The sequence below is a fragment of the Nyctibius grandis genome, chromosome 4 (genome assembly GCF_013368605.1).
Source record: "Nyctibius grandis isolate bNycGra1 chromosome 4, bNycGra1.pri, whole genome shotgun sequence".
In the NCBI taxonomy this organism is placed as follows: domain Eukaryota; kingdom Metazoa; phylum Chordata; class Aves; order Nyctibiiformes; family Nyctibiidae; genus Nyctibius; species Nyctibius grandis.
This window is the reverse complement of record NC_090661.1, coordinates 87,630,675-87,657,920: the sequence shown is the minus strand read 5'-3', so window position 1 is coordinate 87,657,920 and position 27,246 is coordinate 87,630,675. Positions and strand designations below refer to the sequence as shown.

At 36.4% G+C, this 27,246-nt stretch overlaps 1 protein-coding gene across 7 annotated transcripts in view; it reads left to right on the top strand.

Moving 5' to 3' along the window:
- Positions 1–27,000, top strand: part of BTAF1 (B-TFIID TATA-box binding protein associated factor 1) — a 45,603-nt gene extending 18,603 nt beyond the window's left edge. For 2 of the 7 annotated variants that reach the window (XM_068399248.1, XM_068399253.1), the window contains 30 exons: positions 1,851–1,940; positions 3,436–3,531; positions 3,785–3,961; positions 4,506–4,646; positions 4,772–4,896; positions 6,065–6,185; positions 6,262–6,366; positions 6,610–6,759; positions 7,372–7,514; positions 7,684–7,858; positions 8,344–8,547; positions 10,067–10,493; positions 11,524–11,735; positions 12,687–12,840; positions 12,930–13,039; positions 14,859–15,060; positions 15,482–15,630; positions 18,818–18,970; positions 19,488–19,609; positions 19,824–19,991; positions 20,166–20,243; positions 20,324–20,453; positions 21,112–21,253; positions 21,432–21,562; positions 22,010–22,135; positions 22,934–23,086; positions 23,679–23,890; positions 24,048–24,207; positions 24,700–24,870; positions 25,115–26,999. In XM_068399248.1, coding sequence (XP_068255349.1) covers positions 1,851–1,940; positions 3,436–3,531; positions 3,785–3,961; positions 4,506–4,646; positions 4,772–4,896; positions 6,065–6,185; positions 6,262–6,366; positions 6,610–6,759; positions 7,372–7,514; positions 7,684–7,858; positions 8,344–8,547; positions 10,067–10,493; positions 11,524–11,735; positions 12,687–12,840; positions 12,930–13,039; positions 14,859–15,060; positions 15,482–15,630; positions 18,818–18,970; positions 19,488–19,609; positions 19,824–19,991; positions 20,166–20,243; positions 20,324–20,453; positions 21,112–21,253; positions 21,432–21,562; positions 22,010–22,135; positions 22,934–23,086; positions 23,679–23,890; positions 24,048–24,207; positions 24,700–24,870; positions 25,115–25,261 — 4,674 coding nt within the window. In that variant the 3' untranslated portion in view covers positions 25,262–26,999. Of the gene's footprint in view, positions 1–1,850; positions 1,941–3,435; positions 3,532–3,784; positions 3,962–4,505; positions 4,647–4,771; positions 4,897–6,064; positions 6,186–6,261; positions 6,367–6,609; positions 6,760–7,371; positions 7,515–7,683; positions 7,859–8,343; positions 8,548–10,066; positions 10,494–11,523; positions 11,736–12,686; positions 12,841–12,929; positions 13,040–14,858; positions 15,061–15,481; positions 15,631–18,817; positions 18,971–19,487; positions 19,610–19,823; positions 19,992–20,165; positions 20,244–20,323; positions 20,454–21,111; positions 21,254–21,431; positions 21,563–22,009; positions 22,136–22,933; positions 23,087–23,678; positions 23,891–24,047; positions 24,208–24,699; positions 24,871–25,114 lie in introns of all 7 variants that reach the window. The other 5 variants (XM_068399251.1, XM_068399246.1, XM_068399247.1 and 2 more) reach the window with 5 other exon arrangements.
- Positions 27,001–27,246: the final 246 nt, after the last annotated feature.

The window sequence follows — 27,246 nt, the reverse complement described above, 5'->3', positions numbered from 1 at the left end:
GGACATAACTGTTGTCAACTAACTTCAGGGTTTTTTAATAAAAAAGTTGATCTTCTAAAAGATTAAGTGTTAACGCCAACTATAACATACTTAGGTATATCTGTAGCACAGTTTCGGTGATAGCAAGTTGGCTCTGCCCATACTGACCTCAAACTTGGAAACACAGCTAGATCATATGCAGCCAGCACAATTATTTTGGGCTCAGAAAAAGGATAATGATATTCGTGTGGCACGTCATTGCATCTGAGCTAATAAGCCTCACGTTATTTGAAGGCAGGCAGTTTGCAGTTGAAGCCAAAGTCCATTTGTCTTCTGGAATGTAGACATTCCCATAGCTTTCTCAGTACGTTTGATATGGGGTGCACACAATTAAGGAAGCAGATCAAGACAGAATCATTATTATGGTATGTTCTGGATGAAAAACAGGTTAAACTACCTCAAAATACATGTTTATAAAATGGCCCTCTGGCATCTTCTTGCAATGCCTAGAGGCAGCCTGGATGACTAGTTCAGACTGCTTTGCCTAACTTGTAGGCAGCTGAAGTCAGGCAAGATGAATCCTACTACTGGTATTTCCTTTATACATTTGTCTGTCTTGCTGCTGTTTTGTGTCTGCAGAAGCTGAGAGGTTAACTAGCAAAGACTTCCTCTTGGCTTGTAAAAACTAGCTCATAAGTAATCTTGGACCAAATAAATGATTGGTGTATTATGAACAATTAGATTTTAAGAGTAGACTCTCTGGCTGGTTTTTATTGGCTTACTTATAGCTTTTACCAACATCCACTGAGCTGTACATATGGGGATGTGTATGCTTGTGTTTCATCTAAGATATTCTGTTTAAGGGAGGACCTACCAACTACTCAGTTCTAGTTGTTGCTATCATGAAATGAAAATACAGTAATTTTCTGCTAGTAACAACCATGTATATGAGGTACCCTCAAACAAAAAAAAAAAAGAAAAGAGTAAGTTCTGCTCTAACCTGTGTAAAGGCCTCTCAATGAAAAACTCGTTCAAAACTTTGCTTTTGCAGCTTTCTGTGTATCTATTGAGTGGGCTTTTCTTGATTAGCCAATTACTAGTCCAGTTATGTATCAAAAATACCAGAAACAGGTGTGTCTGTAGCACATCTTTCTACTGGTCTTCTGTCATTTCCAAAACCTCCTAGTGTGTTCAGCTGTTCATGTTTGTTGGGAACATAGAAGTGGCTATAATTTGCTTTCCCATATCACTTTTTCACTTATTTTTTAATATTTAGCCAAGCAAGGCAGGTTTGTCAGCTATGCAGAATAGTTGTTTTGCAGACCCCAAAATATTCAGTGAGGATCCAAACTCCTGTTTAAGATATGTAAAGAGTTGTAGAGAAATAGAAATATAATATATACTATAAAGAGAAATATAAAGTGTTCCAGAAATATAAGAATATTGCTTTTCTTTACGTTATAAACTTACCAAAACCAGTGATATCTTCTAGTTGTTCTTTCTTTGAAAACTAGTGTCTTATAACATAGTGAGGTACAACTAAATGAAAACTGTCTTTGTTGGCTGCATTACTGCAAATATGATAACAATATCTCCTGTGTTAGAAAACAGAAGCAATTCTTAATTGCTTCTATCCGTAAGCTGGCAAATACTTTGGAAAAAACAGGTTGGTTTTGGACAGATTGTTATTTATGTATATGATTTGATCTAATAAAATACTACCTTTTCCCACAAGTCTTAAGTACCACTAACTTTGCAGCATTTGAAACGTCTCTATTAAGAATAAGGAAGTATTGTTTCCGTTACCTGATGTGGTTTTTATCTTGTGTTCATAAATATTTAAAAATTGACTTTTTATTTCACTTTTCGAGGTGCGACATGGTGCAGGTACTGGACTGAGAGAGATACTTAAAGCTCACGGTAAAAGTGGTGGTAAAATGGGAGATAGCTCTTTAGAAGAGGTAAGTTTCCAGTCATGTAGACTTTAACATGTTACTTAAATGAAGTTTCGAAAACAGGCTTCTTAAAATACTTGAGCTTTGCAGGAGGTGGGTGATCTGAGGGAATATAAACCATGAGATTTGTCTGCTCAAAATAATCTGGATGAAATGGTTGTATGTGCTGATGAAATGTTTACATTCTTTTTAAAAGACCTGTGCAAAAACCAGTACTACTTTATAAGCAGCCATTAATATGTAGACTGTGTGTAAAGTTATTCAACACTAGCTTCCATACTAGAAAATAATATTTTCAGGTCATGGTAAGGGTGTGCTGAAAAAGAATTGAGAAGTTGATTATATAACTAGTGAAGTGTCTCAGACCATCTAATTCTATTCACTTAAATAGTAATGTGACTCTATTGATAGTCTACTTAAAAGGAAAACAATTCTTAAAAATATCCTGACGGTAATAACTTGTTTACTAATAGTGAATCTCACCCAGATTCATACTGGCTTCCCTGCTGTAAAAGCAGCTGGGGCAGCTTGTGGTTTAGAGAGTGCTGAAGAATGAGGATCTACATTTATGAAATGTGAATCAAGCTACTTCAGCATACTTTGTATATAAGGAAAGCAAAAGCTGCTGTCTCTCCTTGCTTCCATGCAGAGTAGTATTTGTTCCATGGAGATTGCAGGGTAATAATAACACATGCTCAATGATAAGATACTTCAAACAGTTTCTTAACTATATATGGAAAGAGTGTGTGTACTCCAGGCTAGCTTCAAAGGCTGCTGTGTATGATATATGCAGGCTATAATTCATTGATATGTATGGGAATATGAAATCCATAATACAGTGAAAGTTTTGTTCATTAAAATGATAGTTTTTCAGGGGAAGTGGTGATCTAATAGGCAAACAGTGGAGATGAGAAAGATGATGCCTGAGCAGTTGTTCTTATGGGGCTTCTGCTCTGAGATGCAGAGTTACAGAGCTATTGGGTCTCTAATTAACAGAGGCCAGAGCTTCAAGACAAGCTTGGTCTAAATTGCTTAGTTAAATCTGGAGGAGACATGAATAAAGAGTGAGTTCCTTTCACCGAGTCTTCCACAGTGGAGAAGTACTGCTTCATAGTTTATGTTTATTTGTAAATATTCTTCAAACATATATTAATATATTTGCCTAGGACATGTTGACATTAGTCAGTATAGATTATCTGAATGACCTTACCTTTGTGTGCTGTGTAGGGATAAAATTATCTGTCTAACTTACAAGGTGCTCTCTAGCCTTTTGGTAAAGGTACTATGTGGGTTTTTTTTAAAAAAAAATTGTTTTTAATAAGCCAGGTGAGCTGAATTAGTGCTGACTATTTTGTCTTGACTGTCTGTGCAAGATGACTGTATTCAGTCAATTTAAACATATGTTCTCATATCTTTTATATAAATTTTAGCTAAAGCAAGCATATCAGAAATCCTTTATGAATAAATATAGTCAAGGTGTTCCATTTTTCTATTTTTACAGATGATTCAGCAGCATCAGGAGTGGCTAGAAGACTTGGTTATTAGACTTCTTTGTGTGTTTGCATTAGACAGATTTGGAGACTTTGTTTCAGATGAAGTAAGTTGTCTCTGAGTGAACAGGTAGATCAGCAGGCTTCTGCAGGAGATAATACTGCAGCAGATCAGCTATTGTACAGTGCTACTGCATGTGCCTGTTGTAACTGCTCACAGATGGTTATTACAAAGTAGCCAATACATAAATTTCACCTTGTTTGTATAGCAGTTTTGGTCGTTTGACTCTGCTCATAGTGTTTTCTTTCTAAGTCAAATTTCATACAGAAATATCTGTTTTATCATTTACTTTATCTTAGGTGGTAGCACCAGTACGTGAGACTTGTGCTCAGACTTTGGGAGTAGTGTTGAAACATATGAATGAGACTGGAGTTCATAAAACTGTGGATGTTCTACTGAAGCTGCTTACACAGGAACAGTGGGAAGTGAGACATGGTGGTCTCCTAGGAATAAAGTACGCTTTGGCAGTACGTCAGGTAATAACCCTCATGAGAAATTGCAGAGACCTTTGGAACAAAAAGCTCTGCTCAAAGTTGAGGATGTGGCTGAACAGTAGATAGGTGTAAAGCAAGCTTGCTGGCACTGCGGCCTCAAGTGGGTTATAAGATGTGTGACTGTATTTTTATATCCAGGCTGCAGAATACAGCAAAGTTGTATTGTTGTAACGTGATAAGTTACTTGCACAAAACATTATAAATGGAGGCTATGCTTGCCTGGTTTCGATGATACTTTCACTGCAAGGGTAACAGAGCTGAGTGCTACAAGAGGTTTAGTCTATTCATGGTATTATTCTGCAAACACTGAGCTTTCTTTACACCAAAACTGAGCTGAGTTACAGTTCATTCAAATTTATAACCTAGGTTTTACTTCATGAATGGTAACTTAAAATGTTTAGATTATAGTCTTGGACCTGTAGCTTCTGTTTTATATAACAGGTTTATTCACACACTCAGAGTACATCTTAATTGCTTGAGGCATTATATGCTTTAAGTTTAAAAATGCTTTTGATCTTTTTGACAGGACATGATCAACACTTTATTGCCTAAAGTGTTGCCTGCAATAATTGAAGGTCTCCAAGATCTGGATGATGATGTCCGAGCTGTTGCTGCAGCATCTTTAGTACCAGTAGTGGAAAGCCTGGTCCAACTTCAGTCTCAGAAGGTGACTGAATTGTTTTCCATCAATTCCGATTTGAAAAGTTCACTTCTGGTCTGAGTGAAGAAAATGCTCAGTGGCAGCACTTGGATTTTCCTTTTTTCAATAACCTCTTCTGCTTATTTGTGTAGGTGCCTTTTATTCTTAATACCTTGTGGGATGCACTTCTGGAGTTGGATGACTTGACAGCTTCCACAAACAGTATCATGATCCTTCTTTCTTCCCTTCTGACTTATCCTCAGGTCCGCAAATGCAGGTAACTTCTTAATTAGTATTGCTTCAGTGTTGCAGGTTTGACTGTCCAGTTATTTTCAATCTGGAATAACTTAAAGTTGCTTTCAAGTCACGTGCCAAGGAGATGCTTGATTTAAATCAGTATTTTAATTTTACTCTTGCTTTTCCTTAAAGTGAAGGTTAGGACAGTGCTTCTATTTTCATTACATTAGTAAAAGGCAACAAAATAATTAAAAGGTACAAGACATAGTTTATATGTGGCTCCCCACCTTCATATTGGGTATTTTAGTAAAGGATATTGGCTCCACTCATATGGTGGTCCTGCCCACAAACTTCTTGTTTGTCTGCTCCTTGTTGACAAACTCCAAACAAGAGCAAACTATCTACATTAAAACACATGCATGTACCTGTAGAACACTACTGTTGGAACAGTTCTGAAGAAAGCTGCAAACTTGGAAATTCACTTCGATAGTACAATCACCAGTTCTGTGACTGGCTGAAGACAATGCCTAGTTCCTCTCTGTTTGGTACTCTGTCAAATTAAAGGAATTGCATGTTAGTATGTTAGCATTTTCCATAATACATATGGTAAACTCACAGCATCTACACTTAAGGTAGATGCTTTACACATCTTATCTTTCTCATTCTATATGATTGTCACTGCTGAAGCTGGTTTTTGCCCAAATCCAAAATTAGAGAATGAAGTTTTGTCACTAATGCTGTCTTCAATTCAGCATGTACTACTTGCATCAGTTGATGTGCAAGTTCATGTACAAAAGATCCAAGCTTGGTTTTTAATTATTTCTAAACTTACAAAAGCCTAATAATAAATTCAAAACAAACCAAAAAAACCCTTTTTTCTAAATAGCTGAACAAAGCACAAAGTATAATCTGGGAAACAGCACAGTAAAAATACATGCTTGAATCGATTAGTTCTTTATACCAGTAAGAAAAAACAGTTTTTTCCTGAAAAAAGATACTGTCTCAAACTATTTTAAATGTTTAAGCTGTAGTAACTTGATCCTTCACTTAAAGTCACCAAGCATATGCAATAATACTCTTGTTTTTTAAAAAGCTTTCTTTTGAATAAAACTTTATAACTGAGGATAAACTAAATTAACTTAGCTCTGTGTGTTTGTTTGGTTTTCTTTCCCCTGTCACTGCCTCTACATCTCTTCTTCATGTACTAGTATTCAGCAATCACTCACAGTTTTGGTCCCACGAGTGTGGCCATTCTTGCATCATACTATATCTTCTGTGCGAAAAGCAGCACTGGAAACATTATTCACACTGCTGTCTACCCAAGACCAGGTAAGAATTAGAGTTAATAGTGTTTTACTGTGATACATATTGGAATCTGTTTGATCATATGATATCCTTGTTTCAGAGCTCTTCAACATGGCTGACTCCAATTCTGCAAGACATGTTGAGGCACATATTTCAATTTTGTATCTTAGAAAGTAACCAGGAAATTCTGGATCTTATTCACAAGGTATTTGCATGAATTATGACCTAGGTACATAGTGTTTGTGTATCCTGCTCTTTTATATCCTCTGCACTTTTGTGCAGATAAAGAATAGTGTGTTCGTGTTAATTATTTTGTAGTTAGCCTATTTGATGCTTTACTGTAGAGTGAAGGAGAATAGAATGGTTCCTACAGTTTATCAGCACATATATGATCTCACATAGACCCCATAAAAATTTGTCATCGTTTCCACTATGGTTCTTTCCCAAGGTATGGCTGGAACTGTTAAACAAGGCGTCGGTACAGTATGTGGTTGCAGCTGCTTGTCCATGGATGGGAGCCTGGCTCTGCTTAATGATGCAGCCATCTCATTTGCCCATTGACTTAAACATGTTGCTAGAAGTAAAAACCAGATCAAAAGTAAGTGAAACATGACCTCGCTAACTGTTCTGGGGAAAGCAGGAAATTGATTAGCTGTATATAAAGACATATTGTAAAGGTGTTAGAGGGGAGTGGTGGTGCCTTTCTACAACTCTGGATGTTAACTATCTTACAAACCTCAAGTCTGTAGAGCAAAATAGTTCTTGTCAAGTTATCCACGAGAATTCAAAATTCTGTCATGTAGCAGGCTCCCTGTGAATACTTTATAAAGTATTTACATGGTTCCAAAACTCTCTACAGGACTGAGTTAAGTCTAAAAGCATTGCGTTATTTCTGAAAACATGCTCAAAGAGGTTTCCTTTTTCCTCTGTGTGGACTCAGTTTATCAACTGTATGTTGAGTATTGCTTTTAATATTATAGTGAAGGAACTATATAATGCATTTAATAGGACCATAGAATACTATTAGTGGAGAGATATTTTACCATGATTAACTACTTCTAGACTTCTAGAAGTCTATTATCCAAGAAATGTTCTGGCTTAGTCCAACTTTTGCAGGGTATCATGATTATGGGAAATATTATGGAATATGAATTAATCTTTTCTAATACAAACACATTTACTTTTAACCTCTCCCAACTTTATTCCATAGGAAAAGGCAGGTGCTAAACTGCGTCAAGGTCAAACCCAGAATAAGGAAGTGATTCAGGAATATATTGCTGGGGCAGACAGCATTGCAGAAGATCCAGCAACCAGGGATTATGTTGTCATGCGAGCTCGGATGATGGCAGCAAAGTCAGTTTACTGGAAATCCGAAAAAATATTTAAAAGCAATTTATCTTTTCCATTATGTAGTGTGTTTGCCAAAATCTAATTATGTAGACTTTTTTTGCATCTTCATTTTGAATCATTAATTGTAGAGTAATTGTAACATTGAAGTGACTGTTCTTTCTCTGTTTGTCAGGTTGCTGGGAGCACTTTGTTGCTGCATTTGTGACCCAGGTGTAAATACTGTTACTCAAGAAATAAAGCCAGCTGAATCATTAGCTCAGCTACTGCTCTTCCATTTGAATTCTAAATCTGCCTTGCAGAGGATTAGTGTTGCATTAGTAATCTGTGAGTGGGCAGCCTTGCAAAAGGTAGGATGTTTCTGCAGCAAAAATAAATTTTACTTACTATCTTAATACACAGCTTATCGTCTGCTACTTAGCTTGAAATAAAATTTCAGTTGATAAGCTAAAATGGTGTTTATACATCTAAATACTAAAATCTGGATTGTTGGACAATGGAGGAATACGTTACTCGGTAGCTAAAAGCCAACTGTCAGAACTATGAATCGGTAAATATGTTCACATTTCCTCTACAAATAAGTCTGTTTTCAAGGTGCATATTATCTAAGGTCAACACTTCCTTTTAACATGACTGTCTTCCCTGTATTCACTACCACTTCTGTTCTAGTGGCAGATCGAAGGTTTTGTTCATAATCTTTAATATTCTGGGTTACAAATGTTAATGGTCCATCTGGAAACTGGATTTTTGTAGCTAGATTGCGCTGTTTAGTGCCCAAAACCAAACAAAAGAAACTGTGATTACTCAGAAATAAAAATTATGTCTTGTGTTATAGGAGTGTAGAACTGTGGCCATTTGTGTGCAACCTCGTTTACTTGGAGTCCTTTCTGAACATCTCTATTATGATGAAATCGCTGTTCCTTTTACACGAATGCAGAATGAATGTAAACAACTCATCTCATTGTTAGCTGATGCACACGTTGACATTGGAAACAGAGTAAACTGCAGTGTATTTACAATAGATCAAGCTAATGAGCTGGTAAGTAGAGGCATGCCTGCCCTTCCTTCAAATCTGTTCTTGTCTTGAAATACATCTCAGCATAATTATTACACAGACAGTAACTTTCAGAGATAACGTGGTAACTTTACACATCCTTTGACATGAGATATGTAATATATACTTACCACTTCTCCTGCAGTGTTTACAGACTATGCCAAAAATTGAGTAGAATGCAAGGTAGATACTTAACAGGAGAAAAAATTGACAGTGTTCTGATTCTGGGTGTAGATTCACTATTGAGATCTACACAGAAGAAAACGTAGTAATATGCAGTAGCTTAACTTGGAAATCTCAACATACCTTTAAAGTTATATATAATTGTGTATATGGGCTGAGGGGATTTTGGCAGCCAGTCTGATTATAGCTACTATCTAAAATAAATAAATTCCCAAGGTAAAGCCAGACAGAATCTTAGAAGCTCATAGTCTGTGAAGTACAGTTGTTTTCATATACCTCAACTGTTTACTCTTGAGTCTAGTAATAGGGATGCTTGACCAATGCATGCAAAGATATCCATTCTGGATTAGAAGACTCCTTCCATGACTATTTGCTGTTCTCTGTGGCTGTCTTTCTGCACCCTTTTCAACTCTTCAGGTTTTCTTGAAATACAGACACCAAACCTACTTTGCATTGTAGTATGGGTCTTCATGCACTAGATGTAAAAAAGCTGTGCTCCTCTGTGCCACTTACATTTTTTGCATCCTTTGGTCGTTCCAGTCATCAAGGTCATGTGGAGTAGAACTTGAGGTATCTATAGAATGAAGCAGTACAAGTCTGATCGTTGAAAGACTTGACCTGAACATTTAAAAGTAAAAGGCAAAAAACAACAACAACAAAAAAAACCTCTCGGACTAACCCTCTCAATAGCTGTCATTTTTCCTGTACTTAGGAGCCTAACTATCCTGTCAGTAGAATTAAGTTCAACATTTCCATGATTCCACATTGCTTTTAATCTCTTTCCTGTGAAAGATTTAAGCAACAGTAGTCAGCCAATTGTGAGTGGGGAGCATATGGCAAGACCTGCAACTACTGTGTTGTGCTGACTTTTTCCTTAAATTTTTATCCCAGTCTCTTTCCTCAAAAGAAAATCAGCTTAGAAAGAACTTCATGCACAGGACCTTGCACATCCTTTCTGGCCTCTTGTATTCATAGCATATTCTCCTTTGCTTATCTGTCATGTGCTTACATGTATTGCCAGGTTATCTGGATATATGTGGCAGATATAGGACAATCTAAATTTGGAGGCATACGTGAATTCCTCTTTTAGCTTTGGGAATCTAGACTTTAAATGTTGGTAATATGCCTGATTTTCCCCTTGAGCTGCAATTCAAGATTCCAGAAACTACATTTTGCAGTGTTTCCTGCTATTTGCTGGAAAAAGAGGTGAAAATGCCTGGTGAAGTGACTTGTGTTCTGCCATGAACACCACAGTTTTCAGAGGATATCCCATTTTACAGTAAATGAAACAGATTTGTAACTCTTTCTTCCTTTTTATTAGGTTACTTCTGTTTTCAGTGAAGTGACATCATCCTTTCCTTTGATTCCTAAAATTCTACAACAGTTGGACAGTAAACGACAACAAGTCCAAATGACTGTTACAGAAACAAACCAAGAATGGCAAGTGTTGCATCTGCGAGTCCATACATTTGCTGCATGTGCAGTTGTGAACTTGCAGCAACTTCCAGAAAAACTAAATCCCGTTATAAAACCCTTAATGGAAGCTATCAAGAAAGAGGAGAATACACTTGTACAAAACTATGTGGCTTCATGTATAGCAAAGTTACTTCAGCAGTGTACAACAAGGTCTCCTTGTCCCAACTCAAAGATTATAAAAAATCTCTGCAACTCCCTCTGTGTGGATCCACATCTTACCCCACTAGCAGCATGTCCTGCACAGCCTCAGAGCAGCCATGAAAACTCAAAAGGTATGATATCTAAGACTGCCAGGATTCTTAAAATATGTCTGCTTGTCTCTGAACTGTTAAGATGAGTATTTGAGTGAGTCTTGTTTTCAGTGTTCTTAAAATGCCAGCAACTGAGTCTTCATTTGTTAGGAATTCTTTCATTTAGGTATCTTAAACCACCCACTGTGTGCAACTAATGATGTGTATAGTTTTCAGAAACTATGTATAAAAGACCTTTGTTCTAATTTTCTGTTATTTACTGTTGTTCAATTATTATCTACTTATGATCACATTTCATTTACATGCATTATGAACCTTTTAATGGAAATTGAATCAGTATGGAAATTAGAGTAGACTGTTAGAAAAAAGTCGGACTTGTGTTATGTTCCGTAGGCTAATAGTAAGATAAGAAAAGATGAGGACAGTGTTTGAAATGAACAAATAATCCTGTGCACGCTATGGTCGTGGATTTTCTTTAAACAACTATCCTTTGCTAAAAATCTATGGATTAAATGAACAACACAAATTAAGACCTTAACACTTTCAAAGATTCTAACCTGCTTTCAGGTTTGACCATTATACATTTTACTTTTTCTTAATGAATGTGTCCTCCTTCGTCTCAGAGCAGAATAACATTCGTATCTGATTGAAAATTAAACTGATTAGCATAAATAGAAACATCAACAAATCCAAAGATACAATGTCATCTGCTATTCTATCATGATAGAAGTCTTGAACTGTTTGTAAAGGACACAGAACACAAGTTTGTTTAAACTTTAGAACATAAGGTGGTTTTTTATATAAAAAAAACTTGTGCAAACTTTTTCTATTTGACTTAAGTTTTGTTACCTGTATTTCTTGCTGAATAAGAATTTATGTGGCAGGTTGCACACTTAGATTTTCTTGCCAAGTCTGTAATGTGCTCTTAACAGCTGACTAACTATATTCTGTACTTAAATTTTGCACTTTAAGCACGTTGAGATCTACAGATGACTTGTAGGTAGCTATCACTTCCGCCTACATTTTAAACTACAGCTTAAATTGTTGTCAGCTATTCTCTCTTCTCCTTTAGGGCCCAACTCTGATAAAGATGGGATGCATCATACAGTTACTAAACACAGGGGAATAATTACACTGTACAGACATCAGAAAGCTGCTTTTGCCATCACAAGTCGACGAGGTCCTACTCCAAAAGCTCCAAAAGCCCCAATTGCAGATCTCCCCGCTGGCAGTAGTGGAAGCATTCCTACAGAACTTGATGAGGTAAATTTCAAAAACTTGTGTTTGCAGCTTGCACGTTCACCCCTCCCTTTCATTAGTTTGAATTCACTGGAGTTGATGGCATTATAATAGGGATGGCCAGGATCTTTTCATGAGAGAACTGAGTTGATGTAAAATTTTGTGATGCGAGCAGCATATGGTAGTTGATGATTATGTTTTAAATCTTCAGTGTGTCATTAAGAAAATTAATACTCCTGAAATATTTTACATTTAGTACAGGATATGAATATCTCAATATAAATCCATGCAAATGGATTTCCACAAACTCTGCTGTGATTGTGTACTGTTACCCATGTTAGTGCTGGTCATCTTGATGCACAGTGGAAGCTCTGAAGCATTAAAAACAGTATTTGAAATATGACTGGCTTTAGGATGTACATGTGACTTCCACATTTGATCTACTACATTTTTTTTGTTACTGTTTTATTCATATAAAACTTCAGCGTGTTTTAATAAGGTCCTAGTCAGGACTGTGATTCTTAAACAGTGTTGTGGATTTTGTTCTTAATTGTTAAAGTGATTTTTATTAATTCCACTTTCTGAAGAGGGTGAGAGCAAAAGAAAGGGCTTAATAACAAATGAAGTATTGCTTTTGGGAAGTTTTGCTAACATGTTACTGTTCTTGGTGTCCCCTATATAGGCAATATCTGAGGTTTTGGAACTGGAACCAGTTGGAAAACCTCTTGCTGAAATGGGCTTGTTTCAGCAAAAGCCTTATCCCCAAATGTATAGGTTTTAAATAATCTACTGTAAAAGATTTTCATTTTTTATCTGTAGAAAAAATAAGCTACAAAGAAAAAAATCAACTAGCAAATGTGTCATAGGTATCTATAAACACAATCAGAATTGAATGCCTGTATAACAATGGGAGCCTCTTTGAAAATAATTGTTATTCTTAAATGTATCTGCCCTCACTACGTTTTTTCATTCTAGGCTCAGAAACCTTATGTTGTACAGAGAAGAGGAGCTGAATTTGCCTTATCTACTATAGCTAAACATTTTGGTGCTGAAATGGCGACAGGATTGCCACATCTCTGGGATGCTATGGTTGGTTCGTTAAGGAACAACATTCACATACATAATTTTGGTAATTACGCTTTGATACAAGCTGGAGGGGCTGGTAGGCTGGAGGCAGTACATCAGTCTTAAACTGAATACCTTTTCTGTTTTTAACAGACCGAAAGTCCTTACTGGAAAAAGGAGATGCTCCTGCCCAGGAGCTAGTAAATTCTTTACAGGTTTTTGAAACAACAGCAGCTTCAATGGATACTCAGCTACATCCTCTGGTAATCATGTTAAGCAATTCAGTCTGTTCATTGCCACTGTTTTAAATCTTTGTTTTGTAAAGCTTCTTTTTAGATGTTTTTCTAATTTTGCTCAAATGATGTTTTTATTGCCATTGCTAGCCTGCCTCTTCTCCAAGTCATGTATCCTCCTCTTGATAAACTGAAGAGATAGCCTTCTATCTTCAGCAGTTAAGCTGTTACGCTTCAAAGCTATTTTTTCCGTGTCCCATAGGATGTTAAATTCTGTATTTGTTTATGCAGGTTGTAGAATAAACCACAAAAGCAAACACCTCCCTACAGTCTAGACTTGGCTTACCCTTTTCTGGATGAGATGCCCAAACAAGATTGTGTCCAAAGTTTGAGTTATGATAATACTTATGCTATTGTGTTACATTGAAATCAGCATCTTGGCTCTGCTTTATTGTAATTCCGGATTTCCTAAACCTGAAGAACAGACAGGCTCCCTGTGCAGGGAATGCGAAAATTATGGGACACTTCAGTTACCCCCAAGTAGACTGGATCTGATTAATTTTTAAAATTGTTTCATTTTACCAACCACTCAATATAAGACTTAACATCTCATATGCAGTAGTAGACTCTGAACTGGCTATTTCTACTCAGGAGAGATATCCTGGAGTTAGGATAGTTCTGTGAAAATATCAGCTGAATGTAAAATACTGGTTAAAAAAAAAAGAACAAGAAAGTCACCATTATGCCTGCATCTGAATACAATTTTCAGTACTAGCCTATCTCCAGTGCTATACTTCAGAATAAATATAGTAGCACTGGAAGAGGTGTAGAGAAGGACAACAGGATGATAAAAATATACAAAAAGGCTCCCATGCGAGGAATAAGTAGGCCAGAACTCTGGAAAGGATATGATGGGAAAGGATGGGCATAAGGAATGGCTGTAGAATTCTGAGCAGATGGAGAAGACTCATGTGGAACATATGGAATTGTTTCTTATCTATTTTAATAAAATACTGAAGTGATTTTGAATGAATTTAGCATATGGCATGAAAAGATTTTTTTATATATATATATTTCATATATATACACATACACATATTGTGTGTAGTTAATGTGTAAATTGGTTTTGGGGGTGCTAATACTGTATACAGGTTTCAAAAAAAAAAATCTTAGAAAGTCAGAGGGTGGAATTGGTTCATCAAAGCTAATATTTAGGGACTTCCACACTAGGAGACACGTGACCATCCATTTAAGATATCTGACAGAAAAATGTATTTGTGCTGATGGGGAAAAAAAGGCATGTATGTACACACATACCCCCTTGGGAAGATGTGAATTTCCTTCTCGGTGTCTTTCGTGTCACACACAGTCAGTAAGACTCCCAACATGGATAATTCATCAGCCTAAACACAAATGGGATGAGTATAGGACAAATTTGCTGGATGGAAGGAATTCTTTAATCTATATACCTGTAGTTAAGCAATAGTTCTTTATTTTATAAAAAAGTTCTGAGTACTTAGTTCTGTATTTTTGCAGTGTGAAACACTTCCTTAATTATCAAGGCCTTCTTTAACTTGGGTTTTGATTAAAACCCTAAACATTTTGTTACTCTGGATTTTAACTGTATTGGGAAGTAATACTTGTTCAAAGTTCAATCGTCTTTTTCTTCTGCAACAATTTTTCCGTTTGAAACAATTTTTCAGTTTGAAACAATTAGATCCTGTGAAGGAGCCATTTCAAGCATTCCTTGGGAGGCAACAATGACTTTAAAAGACTGTGTACTTCAAAATAATTCAGTAATTTGTTAATAACTCATATTAACCTTTTTTTCCCACCCTCTTCTATTCAGTTAATAGAGCATTTGCCTCATCTTCATATGTGCCTTCAACATCCCAGCACTGCAGTGAGACACATGGCTGCTCGTTGTGTAGGTGTTATGAGCAAAATAGCTACCATGGAAACAATGAATATCTTTCTAGAGAAAGTTCTACCGTGGTTGGGAGCAATAGATGACAACACCAAACAAGAAGGTGCAATTGAAGCACTTGCATGTATCCTTGCTTGAGTATTCAGAAATGCAGGAACCTCTTTGCAGTTTCATAATTTGGGGGAACAAAAACTGTTGCCTGAAAAAAATGGGAAGAGGAATGAAATAAAATGTTAAGCTATTTTCCTCCTGTAGACAAGAAATAGAAGAAACTTTCGTTTACATTGCCTTTATTTTATCTGTCAAATGAAGTTTTGGTGGAGGTAATTCAGTTTCTCAAACCATGGAATTCACTGGGCTAAGTGTAACTGGGTAGATCAGACTTTATTCCCCCCCACCCCCCATTGCTTTGTTAGTAGAAGTCTTGTTCATCTGAATGTAATGTACTAATGACTTTTACCTATTGAGTGTGAAATCTGCCAGGTATATATTGATGTCAGACAGTCCTGAACTGGTAAAAACTATTTCCTTAATAACTGATCCAGGTGTAATGGAGCAGCTGGATGTTGGTATTGTTCCATACATTGTTCTTCTAGTGGTTCCAGTTCTGGGTAGAATGAGTGATCAGACAAACAGTGTACGTTTTATGGCTACTCAGTGCTTTGCAACGCTAATTAGACTAATGCCTCTGGAGGTAAGCTCAAGTTGTAAGTATACTGAGTATGTGAACTGTCCTGTGTCCACTATTTCACTAGCTACAAAGTCCAAGCTTCTGGCTTATTAAATGCTGAATAAGTAACTGTTTTTATAGATGTTGAGACCGTATCAGATAACTGAAGATGTGTCCTTTATAATGTAAAATGAGTAAAATTGGACACTCTGTTAGTAATTTTCTACATTAATGTTGAAGTAAAATTTCTCTTTATAAGAAACTCATTTAACTGTGTACATGAAGTTAAAGTGTACATTCATTAATTTTGCGTGTAATGCTGCTTTTGCTAGTTTTGGTTCAAAAGACTTGGGAGTTACATGTGTGTTCTCCCTAGGTATGTGTGGTGGTGTGTATGTGGTCAAGAGAAATGCATAAAAAAGCAATACTGATTTAAAAGGAAAAAATGCAGTAATAGAAATAGTGTGGAGATAAGTACAGTTACTTATTCCTAGTTCTTAAAATCAAGAAGCCCCACCCTACAGCTTCAGGCAAAATATTATGTATTATGATCCAGTAGTGTTTAATGAGTACAGGTTTGCTTCAGTTTTTCATGCCTACTACGACTTGCGTATGTCAGACACTTTCTAATATTGCACTTCAAGGACTACAAGTCTTCTAAGTAACTTATTTTCACCACCAGATGGTAATAGAAGACAGTTCAGAATTCGTTTGCATGTTTCTAATGGAAAAAAAAAATGGTCAGTTTAGTGGGTTTAGTATCTCTTACTATCTCAATTTTTAATTTAGCGTAATAGAACCTTAGAATCTGGTAACTAGCAATCTGCCTTAAATGGAGCACTTTCTTTGTTTGCTTACATTGAAATGTTGAAAGAATTGAAAGCGAGCAAAGTAGAAATGAATTTCTGGCATGCTGCTGTTTATTCCAATGCCATTTGCACCAGTGCCCTTCTTCGTATGCATCTAAATACAGTCCTATGGAATACATGTAGCTTAAAATAGCTTTAAAAAAAATCTAATAGAATTTAGCGAGCATTTCTTAAAAATGTAGAATACTTGTTTTATTAATTGCGTACGTATGTACAATCAGTTCATGTTTCTTTTCCATAGTTAATAACTGCCTTAGGACTTCCCTTTCCAGTTAAGGAAGTCCAGTATCAGATACTGAACTGTATTAACTATGAAAACTTAAAAATATGCAAACTTCGAGTGAAGTAGACTAGTAATGAGAGAAAACACCAATATTGTTGTGGGACAGTCTTTTGACACTAGCAATTTTAAATGTTAGGCCAAACAAGGAATGTAAATTGATAACTGTAGAGGGGCTGGAGTCATCTCAGTGGAAAGAGTAGGGGGTAGATTGATAGGGACTAGGGAAATGGATGTTTTATGGGGAAATACTTTATTAAGGAATCCTTTTTCAAGATTGAAATAACTTTATTATCAAGTTTTCAAAGACAAAGTTTCATACATGCTTTGTGTGAAAAAACTTATGGAGTAGTGTTTTGTGGATACAGTTTTACTTTTTTAAATGGGAAGACTTTTTAGGGTAGTCTTGCAGATATTTGGTAAGACAAATTCTTACAGTTTTCAGTAGTTATATTAAACATAGGTATTATTATTAAACATAAGGTATTATTAAAACAAAAAAAACTTTCCACTCTTTCAATTTCATGTCCCTGAAGCATGACTTAACAGTTCTGTAACAAAACAAGGAGTCTATCCAGTCTTTTGTGTTTATTGCTGGCATTTTATATACTGCCTAAAATGCAAGACCTGAATTCAGCTGCTGAATAAGTAAAACTGATAGAGGTCTGAATAAACTTGGAGTTTCTAATGTGTATTTTTGTGTTGATTTCTAATTGTGAGGAATTGGAAACAATAGCAATAAATGAGTTGGGAGAACTTAGCTATGCTCAGTTTTCTGTATCTTTATTCTCAAGTTTATTATTCATTCGACCATAAAAATGAAAATATGACTGAGAGAAGGATTGTAAGATAAATGGTTCAACTTAATCTGTCCTGTTTTATTGATAAGTAATCATGCTGCAAGTTGACAATATGCTTGAACCAAATTAACTGGCATGGTATTCACACTTCAGACATGTTCTTTTAAAAAGGAGGGTAGGAAGAGCAGTTGAACAAGTAGGCTGTAGTCTGTGTCTATGTACGTACTTCAATACCTTATTGGGGCACTTAAAACATCTGAAATCTGGGTTAGCTTTCCCCCTTCCTTATTAACCACATACATGGTAGAATTATTTGATAGAGTTTTTCTTCTCAGCCAGGAGCCCTCCCTAAGTGATTAGTAACTTGGGTTTTGAAGTACAGCTAACTAAAGATGGAGGTGGCCCAGAAAACTAGCATGACAGATGGTGATGATGGAAAATATCAGTGCCTCTTTTGCTACTGTATATTATTAGCAAGCAAGAATGCCTGAGCATATTTGGTCCCCAGATATAGCTTCTTTGAGGTTCTGGCCTGGTGCGGGAAGTACCTAGGAAGCCAAGGTCTGCTGCTACAAACCTGGAGGGATTTAGGTTTTTCTTTTTCCCAATAGTTTCCAACTGCTTGAACTCAACCCATGGATTTCAGTATCACTTTAGATCTAATTCTACTAACATCTGTAGGAGAAAAATCCATCTGACTTCATAGAATCATAGAATGGTTTGGGTTGGAAAGGACCTTAAAGATCATCTCGTTCCAACTCCCCTGCCACAGGCAGGGACACCCTCCACTAGACCAGGTTGCTCAAAGCCTCATCCAGCCTGGCCATAAACGCTGCCAGGGAGGGGAGTATGGTACTTGGATGGAGGACTTTGGACGGTAGATTGTGGCTAAGGAGAAATGGGTGTCAAAGGATTCTCTAGCCAGCCAGATAAACTCTCTGATGAGATGTAGAATAGCCCAGCCTTTGTAAAATCTTACAAGCATGACCAGGATTTCCCTTCTTCTATGTGATTGTATCAAGCTTTTCAGTGTGTCCTTGGGGGTAGAATTTGTCTTTTGCACCCTACAACCCTGGATGAGTTGATCTGCAAGGAATCAAACAAGTATAGCACTGAGTTTGGATTTATACAATTGAGAAGATTGCAGATCTTTGCCATCTGTTTAAAATGTCTAAGCTAGTTATGAGGTTTTATTTCTTATTGTCTGTGTGAGAATGAAGTACTGTAGCCCTTACATTACTGCTTTAAAAATATTATCCTAGGCTGGTATACCAGATCCACCAAACATGTCTGAAGAATTAATACGAATGAAAGCTAAAGAACGTCACTTTCTGGAACAATTATTGGATGGAAAAAAACTGGAAAACTATAAAATTCCTGTACCAATCAAAGCAGAGCTCAGAAAATACCAGCAGGTAATAGCTTATGCTTTTATTTTAAAAGAGCAGTAAGTTCCAGTCTGGTATGATTTTATGGAAGGGTAAAAGTTGGTCAGGTGCTGGGTTTTTTTGTTTGTTTTTTTTTGTTTGTTTTTAGCTGTGCAGTGTGTATCTTGGACTCTTGGGTAAGGAAGAACAAATGAAGTAATGCATGCCATTTATAGTGTTTTTCTTTTAATGATACTTCTTTCTCCCTCTCTGGATTCTGTAATTTTTTTCAGGGACTGGCCAATGAGCTGTGCCTTGCTTAGGCTGACTGGGGCAGCTCACCACTGCAACGCCAGGCCTCATTGTACTGTTTGGCTGCTTATGTTTCTCCCTTTCTTCCCCTCTGCTTTGAGTGAATGGGCTGTAGGGGATGCACTAATGGTGGGAAACAAGCTCGCAGTTTGGCAGTGATGGATGATAGAATGTACAGATGTGTGAACTGAAGCTTAACTAGCCAAAAGCCGGTTTTTACTTCTGAGGCACTCTTTTTATTTTCTGATTTCAGGATGGAGTGAACTGGCTGGCATTTCTCAATAAATACAAACTTCATGGAATTCTTTGTGATGACATGGGCTTAGGAAAAACTTTACAATCCATTTGCATTCTTGCAGGTGATCATTGCCTCAGGTAAGCTTAAGCTTAAACAAATAACATTCTGTCTTAAAGGCTTTAATCATAGGTTTTATTTATGGTAATGACTCTGGACATAGACCTGGCCAACTGACTGTAGGTCGCTGTGCTTGAGCAAGGATGTTGGATCAGGTGACCTCCAGAGGTCCCTTCCAACCTCAACTATTCTGTGAAAAACAATTTTTTCAAACTTGTTTTGATATTTTTAAAGGGCTCAGGAATATGCAAGAACAAAACTGGTGGACAGTGTTCCTCTTCCCTCCTTGGTGGTGTGCCCTCCTACACTCACAGGACACTGGGTGGATGAAGTGGGCAAATTTTGCTCAAAAGAATATCTTAATCCTTTGCACTATACAGGACCTCCTACTGAGAGAGCAAGGTAATATATTTGGCATTTATGACTTGGGTAAAGTATCACACGTGGAATTTAGCAATTACTACTACTACTGAAGTATAGTTTGTGGGCATGGTAAAACGTGATGGTACCTTTAAAGGCTGAAATAATAACATATGTGAGGAACACTTCAGTTATGATCTCCACTTTTTTCTTAAGATTACAACACCAGGTGAAAAGACACAATCTCATAGTGGCTTCATATGATGTTGTGAGAAATGACATTGACTTCTTCAGGTAAGAATTGGTTTGTTTTCTGAGGTTTTTAATAGCTTAGACTTAAGTAGCATTTCAAATTCTATGTTCTTCTTTTCTAGAAATATTAAGTTTAATTACTGCATTCTTGATGAAGGCCATGTAATAAAAAATGGAAAAACAAAGCTGTCAAAAGCAGTAAAACAGCTGACTGCCAATTACAGGATAATTCTTTCTGGGACACCAATCCAGGTAACTGCTTTTGTTTTTTCTTAAGGGGTTGGGTGAGTAGTAGGAAACAAGTGAGAGAGATCTATTTTTGCAGTCCATTTTATTGTGCTTTTTATCAGAGGTGTCTTGTTCAATGCATACATTGTAAAAAAAGAGCCTTTCATTGCTAATGCTTAAAACTACATCTTTTTCGTTTCCCAGTACACCCATGTATAGGGAAGTGGGTGCAGAACAAGACTTTGTCTCCCACTTGTTCTTTAAGTAGCAGGCAGGGAAGGGGGAGAGCATTTCCTTATGCCTCTAGTGAAATTAGCAAGAAACTCTACTCCAAGAACTCCGGATTTTGGGCTTTGTCCTAAAGACTTATCTGTGGAGTATCTGTCTCATCCAGGACTTAAGACCACTGGTGTCTCTTGGGTTTTGTTGTCCAGAAGAACTCAAGGTGTGGCTTAAGACATCAGACACAGTAGAAAGTCCATTTATATAAAGTGCATGTACAAGTGTGCCTGTAACTTAGGTTGATGAAAGAGCCACCAAGTTCCAGATGATCAAAAGTATGTTGAAGTGTTAGTTTGTAGTTTTTTTTATAGGCAGTGTTATATAAGTATCGAAATGTTTCTGATAACTTGTAATACATTACTTTTGAAAATCATTTAACAAATGTTTCTTTTATGTTCAGAACAACGTCTTAGAGTTGTGGTCATTGTTTGACTTCCTTATGCCAGGATTTTTGGGTACTGAACGCCAATTTGCAGCTCGATACGGCAAACCAATACTGGCAAGTAGAGATGCTCGAAGCTCCAGTCGAGAACAAGAGGCTGGTAAGGATCAAACATCAAACCTTGGTTTTCTTGTTTTCTTCCTTTAGATGAGAACTGCTAATGAAAAGAGAAAGTGCAATCAGTTCCAACATAAGAGATGGGGCAGGGGTAGAGACACTGAATGTTCTGAATTTTTTTTTTTCCACTTCTAAAATACTGCTTCCATTGCCTTCACTAGGGGTTCTTGCAATGGAAGCACTGCACCGCCAAGTTCTGCCCTTCTTGCTAAGGAGAATGAAAGAGGATGTACTGCAAGATCTTCCACCCAAAATTATTCAAGATTATTACTGTATTCTCAGTCCTCTACAGGTATGCTTAAAAAGTGGCTGGAAGCTTAGTTTTTCCAGCACAGTTAAGACCACAAAGGAACCAGTTCTGTATTTCTGGGTCAGTCTGATGTCAGCTCTGACATTCTGTGGGACCACAGGACTAAAAAGTTTTTCTAGTACGTGTTTAAAAACTAATTTCAATCCAGTTGCAATAGAGTATTTTTTTACCTTAATTTCTGGCATCATTCTACAAGAACATCATCTAGGCATCTGTAGATTATTTTTTAAAGAATACTGTCAAAGCTGAAGGAAAATAAATTGCAAGAGATTCCACTGTTAAAATGTTGATCTTGTGCTATATATAAAATAGCTTTCTTGATTTATGGTAATTCAGAACTTTAACTTGGAACTGAATTCTAAAAATGACTTCGTCTTACTTGTGTTGGGGAAAACATACTCATTCTCTTGTGTGGGGCCTGGTCTACAGGTTCAGCTTTATGAAGATTTTGCCAAGTCTCGTGCCAAATGTGATATTGATGAAACAGTTTCTTCTATTTCACTGAATGAAGAAACTGAAAAACCAAAGCTTAAAGCTACAGGTCATGTATTTCAGGTACAGATTTCTCCAGTAATTTTTACTATATAGTTCATTTGTTTCTGGTAACTTTATTTCTGGGTTTAATAAAAAATGAAAATCAAGATAGTTAACTTACACATTTGTGGCCATATGATCTAAGTAAAAGATTTTGGATCAGATTGCCTGGAATGTGATGTATAGCTATGATGCTTAAATTATGTTTTTGTGTCTTAAGTCATATAAAACTATCTTAAATTTTTCAATGTGTTCTGCCCAACTGGTGTTCAGCGCTATTGTGGATCTTGGATACTACTCTCAATTTAACACTGATTACCAAAAGTGCAAAACCTCGAAACAAGAGGGAACTAATTTTGATCTCATCAGTTGTTACACTACAAAATTAAGATTCTAAAACACGAACAAAAACGTTTCCTTAAGGTTAGATCTGAATTTATGAAGGTTCATGGTCTTATAGAATTGCAGATTACGTCTTGGCAACTTGGAAACAATAATTCTTAAAGGGTTTGCACAGCTCCCAAACCCATCTGCTATATCCCACACTCACATGAAGGTGTGGGAAATGGTAGTCTTTGCACTGTTCCTGCAACAGCAACCAAGATCCTTATGCTCCTAACAATTACTGGATACAGTTTGAAATACAGGTTTTCCTAATATAAATGTGGAACTTTATTTTAATGAAAGTATACCCTAAAGTCCAAATTGTGGAACGTGGCTGAGTGGCTGCTATACTTATAATCAATTTTGTTCATCCTTTTTCTGTAACTATATTGTTGCTAACAATTTCTTTGAACTTCATTTCCTAAATAATTAAAGGCATTGCAGTACTTACGGAAGCTATGCAACCATCCAGCATTAGTGTTAACAACCCAACATCCAGAACATAAAAGAATTACAGAGCAACTTGCAGCTCATAACTCATCCCTTCGAGATATCCAACATGCACCTAAGCTGTCTGCTTTAAAACAAGTAAGTAGACTTGCATGTTGTGCCTTAAATGTGTCTCTAATGATGTTACAGCTTAGAAGGTTTTGTTTAAGGCTTCATGAATATGAAAACTGATCTGAAAACACTAGTTAAGTAGCTAATGAAATAGAGTACAAAGGTTTTTTAGGCATATGCCCTATTTTTCCTGTTAATTCAAGGGGGAGGGGGAAGCACAAGCTTGCTTCAAGGTTATGTTTACATAATTTTTGCTGCCTGTCAAAAACCATACTTCTATTCTGTTTCTTACTCCTCTCCCTCTTGTTACAGAAAAACTTTTCTCCTACTTATTATACAGGAGACTATTAGCTTGATAAAGTTAGATTGCATTACATACTTAAATTCTACTGTAAGTAAAGCAAAATGAAGAAAATTACTATTCTGTCAACTCTTAAATTTTTCATAGTTTGACAGTGAAGCCAAACTTTGCATTATGTCATTTAAGTGACTGTGATTTACAGACTTTTTTTTGTTTGTTGTTTCTCTTATTTCTACTTTTGATCGTCCATCAACGTCAAAATTTACATGAGATCCACTGTCATTTTGATGGTACACTTTAATGCTCTTTTATTTTAAGCTGCTGCTAGACTGTGGTTTGGGGAATGGTGGGTCTTCAGAAAGCGGTACAGAAGCTGTTGTGGCCCAGCACAGAGTACTTATCTTCTGTCAACTTAAAAGCATGCTGGATATAGTGGAGCATGACCTTCTCAGACCTCAGTTACCTTCAGTTACTTATTTACGACTAGATGGCAGCATACCTGCTGGTCAGAGGCATTCCATTGTTTCACGGTAAGCATATTCCTTCATAACCAATATGAGGCCAACTGTAATGAATTATATTATTTATATGGTACAAAATTGTTCCCTTGTCTGCCTCAAAGCAGTTGAAGTTCACAAATTCATTATTTAAATGAAATTTACCATGCTTAACTTTTTTTGTATGCAGGTTTAATAATGACCCATCTATAGATGTTCTTCTGCTTACCACTCATGTTGGTGGATTGGGACTTAACTTAACAGGGGCTGATACAGTAGTATTTGTGGAACATGACTGGAACCCAATGAGAGACCTGCAAGCCATGGATCGGGCACATCGCATTGGGCAGGTGAAAAACTTGTAATTTCCCATATGTTTTTTCCCTTGCTGAACTCCTGTTTCTTTGAATTGGGATAAGGTTGTAGCATATAATAAAAGTGACGTCTGGGGGTTGCCACCAAGCTGTCACTCATACTGCTTTCTTGCAAATATGCCAGATGTTGAAGTGTGTACTTTCTTATCCTATCCCCAACTTGGTATGCCTTCTCTTCTGTACTTCCTGAGCTGCTGAGGAGAGGCCAGAGAAGAATCATCCTCTACAGCTGTAAAAAACAGTGAATTCTTTACTTCCCGAGTACAGATGCAATTGTAGGTGCCTCTACTGTATGCTGGCATAGTCTCATTCTTTTCATCTAACATCAGTCAGACTTAGTACAATTACTGAAGGGTAACTCCAAGACAAACTGCTTCCAGACTGTCCATGATGAATACTAAAAGGTTATGCTTTCTTGAACACCCAAGATGATGTTTTTTAGCTCTGTGCCTTTTTTTTTTCTTTCAGAAACGTGTTGTTAATGTATATCGCCTGATAACCAGGGGAACTCTGGAGGAGAAGATCATGGGCCTTCAAAAGTTCAAAATGAATATTGCAAATACAGTGATCAGCCAGGAAAACACAAGCTTACAGAGCATGGGAACAGAACAGCTTCTGGATCTGTTCACTCTTGACAAGGTAAAGAACCATTTTTATAAATAACTACCAAAAATAGAGTAAGCTTAGGGAAAAGCTTTGCTTGGAAACATAAAATTTAATCAGATGAACACTTGAAGTTAGAATGATGAATAGTAGACAGCTCTGTGAAAAAGAGGAGGAAGTGATATTTCCCCAAAAGAATCATCAGACTCAAAGAATTTAGTTATATTCCTGAAAACATTATTCTGTATATTAATTGACTTATTTATTTTTCTTTGTGAAGGATGGAAAAACTGAAAAAGCAGATACCTCTACCTCTTCTGGGAAAGCGTCGATGAAATCAGTACTCGAAAACCTTGGAGAACTATGGGATCAAGAACAGTATGACACTGAATACAGTCTTGAAAACTTTATGCATTCATTAAAGTAATCATCATATATTCGTAATACAACTGCTGCTAGTTCACGTATTTTTCTGCTGATATTCAGCAAACTTCAAAGCATATATAGTGAACCTTTAGCTTAATGTGTAAATAGACTTATTGAAAGAAGAATCTTCAAAAGACTGGCACTGAGTAGTGTCACCTGTTTCACGGGGGAGTTATTCTGTCTTAACGTTTGCACTGTATAAAAGAACTTTAAATGTAAACATTGTGAGGTGGTTTGAATTTTACTTGTTCTGAATGGCTGCAAATTCTTACTTGGTAGAAGAATAAAACAAAGCAAGTTTTTACATATGGTAACAAGTGTTCTGTTTGAGGTTAAGTCCACCATTATTTCTTTCTGTATCTATCGTAATTTTGTACAGTTGTTTCAGTGAGTACTTCAGGATGTTCAGTGTATATTTTTCTTTTAAACACAACTTGCTTTTATGGTGTATTAAAAAACAATTTTCGACTTAAACTTTCATTCAGATCATTTCAGGACTTGTATCACCAGAGGCAAAGCCTAAACGCCTTGAAAGTATTGAATAATTAAATGGCACTAGGTATGCACACCACCTTTGTATATTGAGTATAAATACATTATGCTCTTCAGTCTTTTGACACCATCTTGAGAGAACAGCTGACTTGAACTTTTTAATGTAATGAGCTATATTAAATACAGGTAATGGCCTATTTGAGGCCATGTTTGCATCCTGTTAGCAGGGGTGTACTTTTTTAATTTATCTATAAGGCTAGAATATAGCCACTTCGAGAGATGCATGTATTCAGTATGTTTCAATCCTATATATTTTTTGTAACTAAAAGAAGAAATTAAATATACAGACAAGACATTTTCCAGAAGTAGATTTTACACTGTCTAGGATTCTAAAATCCATGCTAAAGTGACTGTTTACTAAACTGATGCATGATTTAAAACTTCTTAAAGGAATAGGGAGGACTTTTTTTTCTTTAGGAGAAAATATACATAGAAATACCTACATTCAGTTTGAGGGAATTTAATAGTTGAAATTGTGTAACAAAGATGGTAAAGGACTTCAATAGCAGTGACTGAGAATAATATGGCTGTATGTTACACAGCTTTTTAAAAAGGGAGGCAGTAGTAAAAGTGTGTTTCTAGATGTGCATATGTACCAGTATATGCACTTTTTATAAATATTAAATTATAGATAACTTACAGCAGTTGTCTGAATACATAGAATATATGTATAAATATAAAACCTAAGGTTTGTAGCTTGCAGTGTGCTTAAGCATCAGAGCTTAAAAACCACCAGAGACCTCAACTATGTAAAATAAGATTGTTTTAAAACAATATATATAAATCGAGACTGTTCTGCAGCATTGGAGATGAATTAACGTCACATTTCAGTAGTTACAAACTACCATATTGTAACTAAATTAGCATTCCATGAAAATAAATGAAACTGGGAATATATAACTTGTATGTTGTGTATGTCCATGTTTAGTTTTTTTTCTGCAGAGAAGACTTTCACTGTAGCTGACTAGGTAAAAAACTAATGCTTTTGGAAATTCAGCTGGATTACCAGTATTATATTAGTTCATTTCTACCTTCATACATAGAATATTTCTGTTGTGCTTTCAACTGATAATCTAAGCCAGGGGAGGGAGGGGAGAGAGAAGATGGGGCTTGGTGTTCTGTTTGCAGAGAAATTATAATGCTGGAATAGTGGGTACTTTAGATAACTTGGTGCAGTAATCTGGTGATCATGCCCAGAAATAACAAGATATTTGAATAAAGAAACCTCTTATTTAGTCACAAAACACCGCATATGTTTTTCTTCAAGAGTTTTTATTAGTTGCAGTGGTAGGAAACTGGCTCCTGTTGAAAAAGAAATACATGGCAAAAGGACTGCTTTAAACCAGTTATTTATCACATTGAGGTTGCTATGCAACCATAATACTCTTAGTGATGGATCTCTTGGATATGACATCAAAAAGACTCCTGCACCTG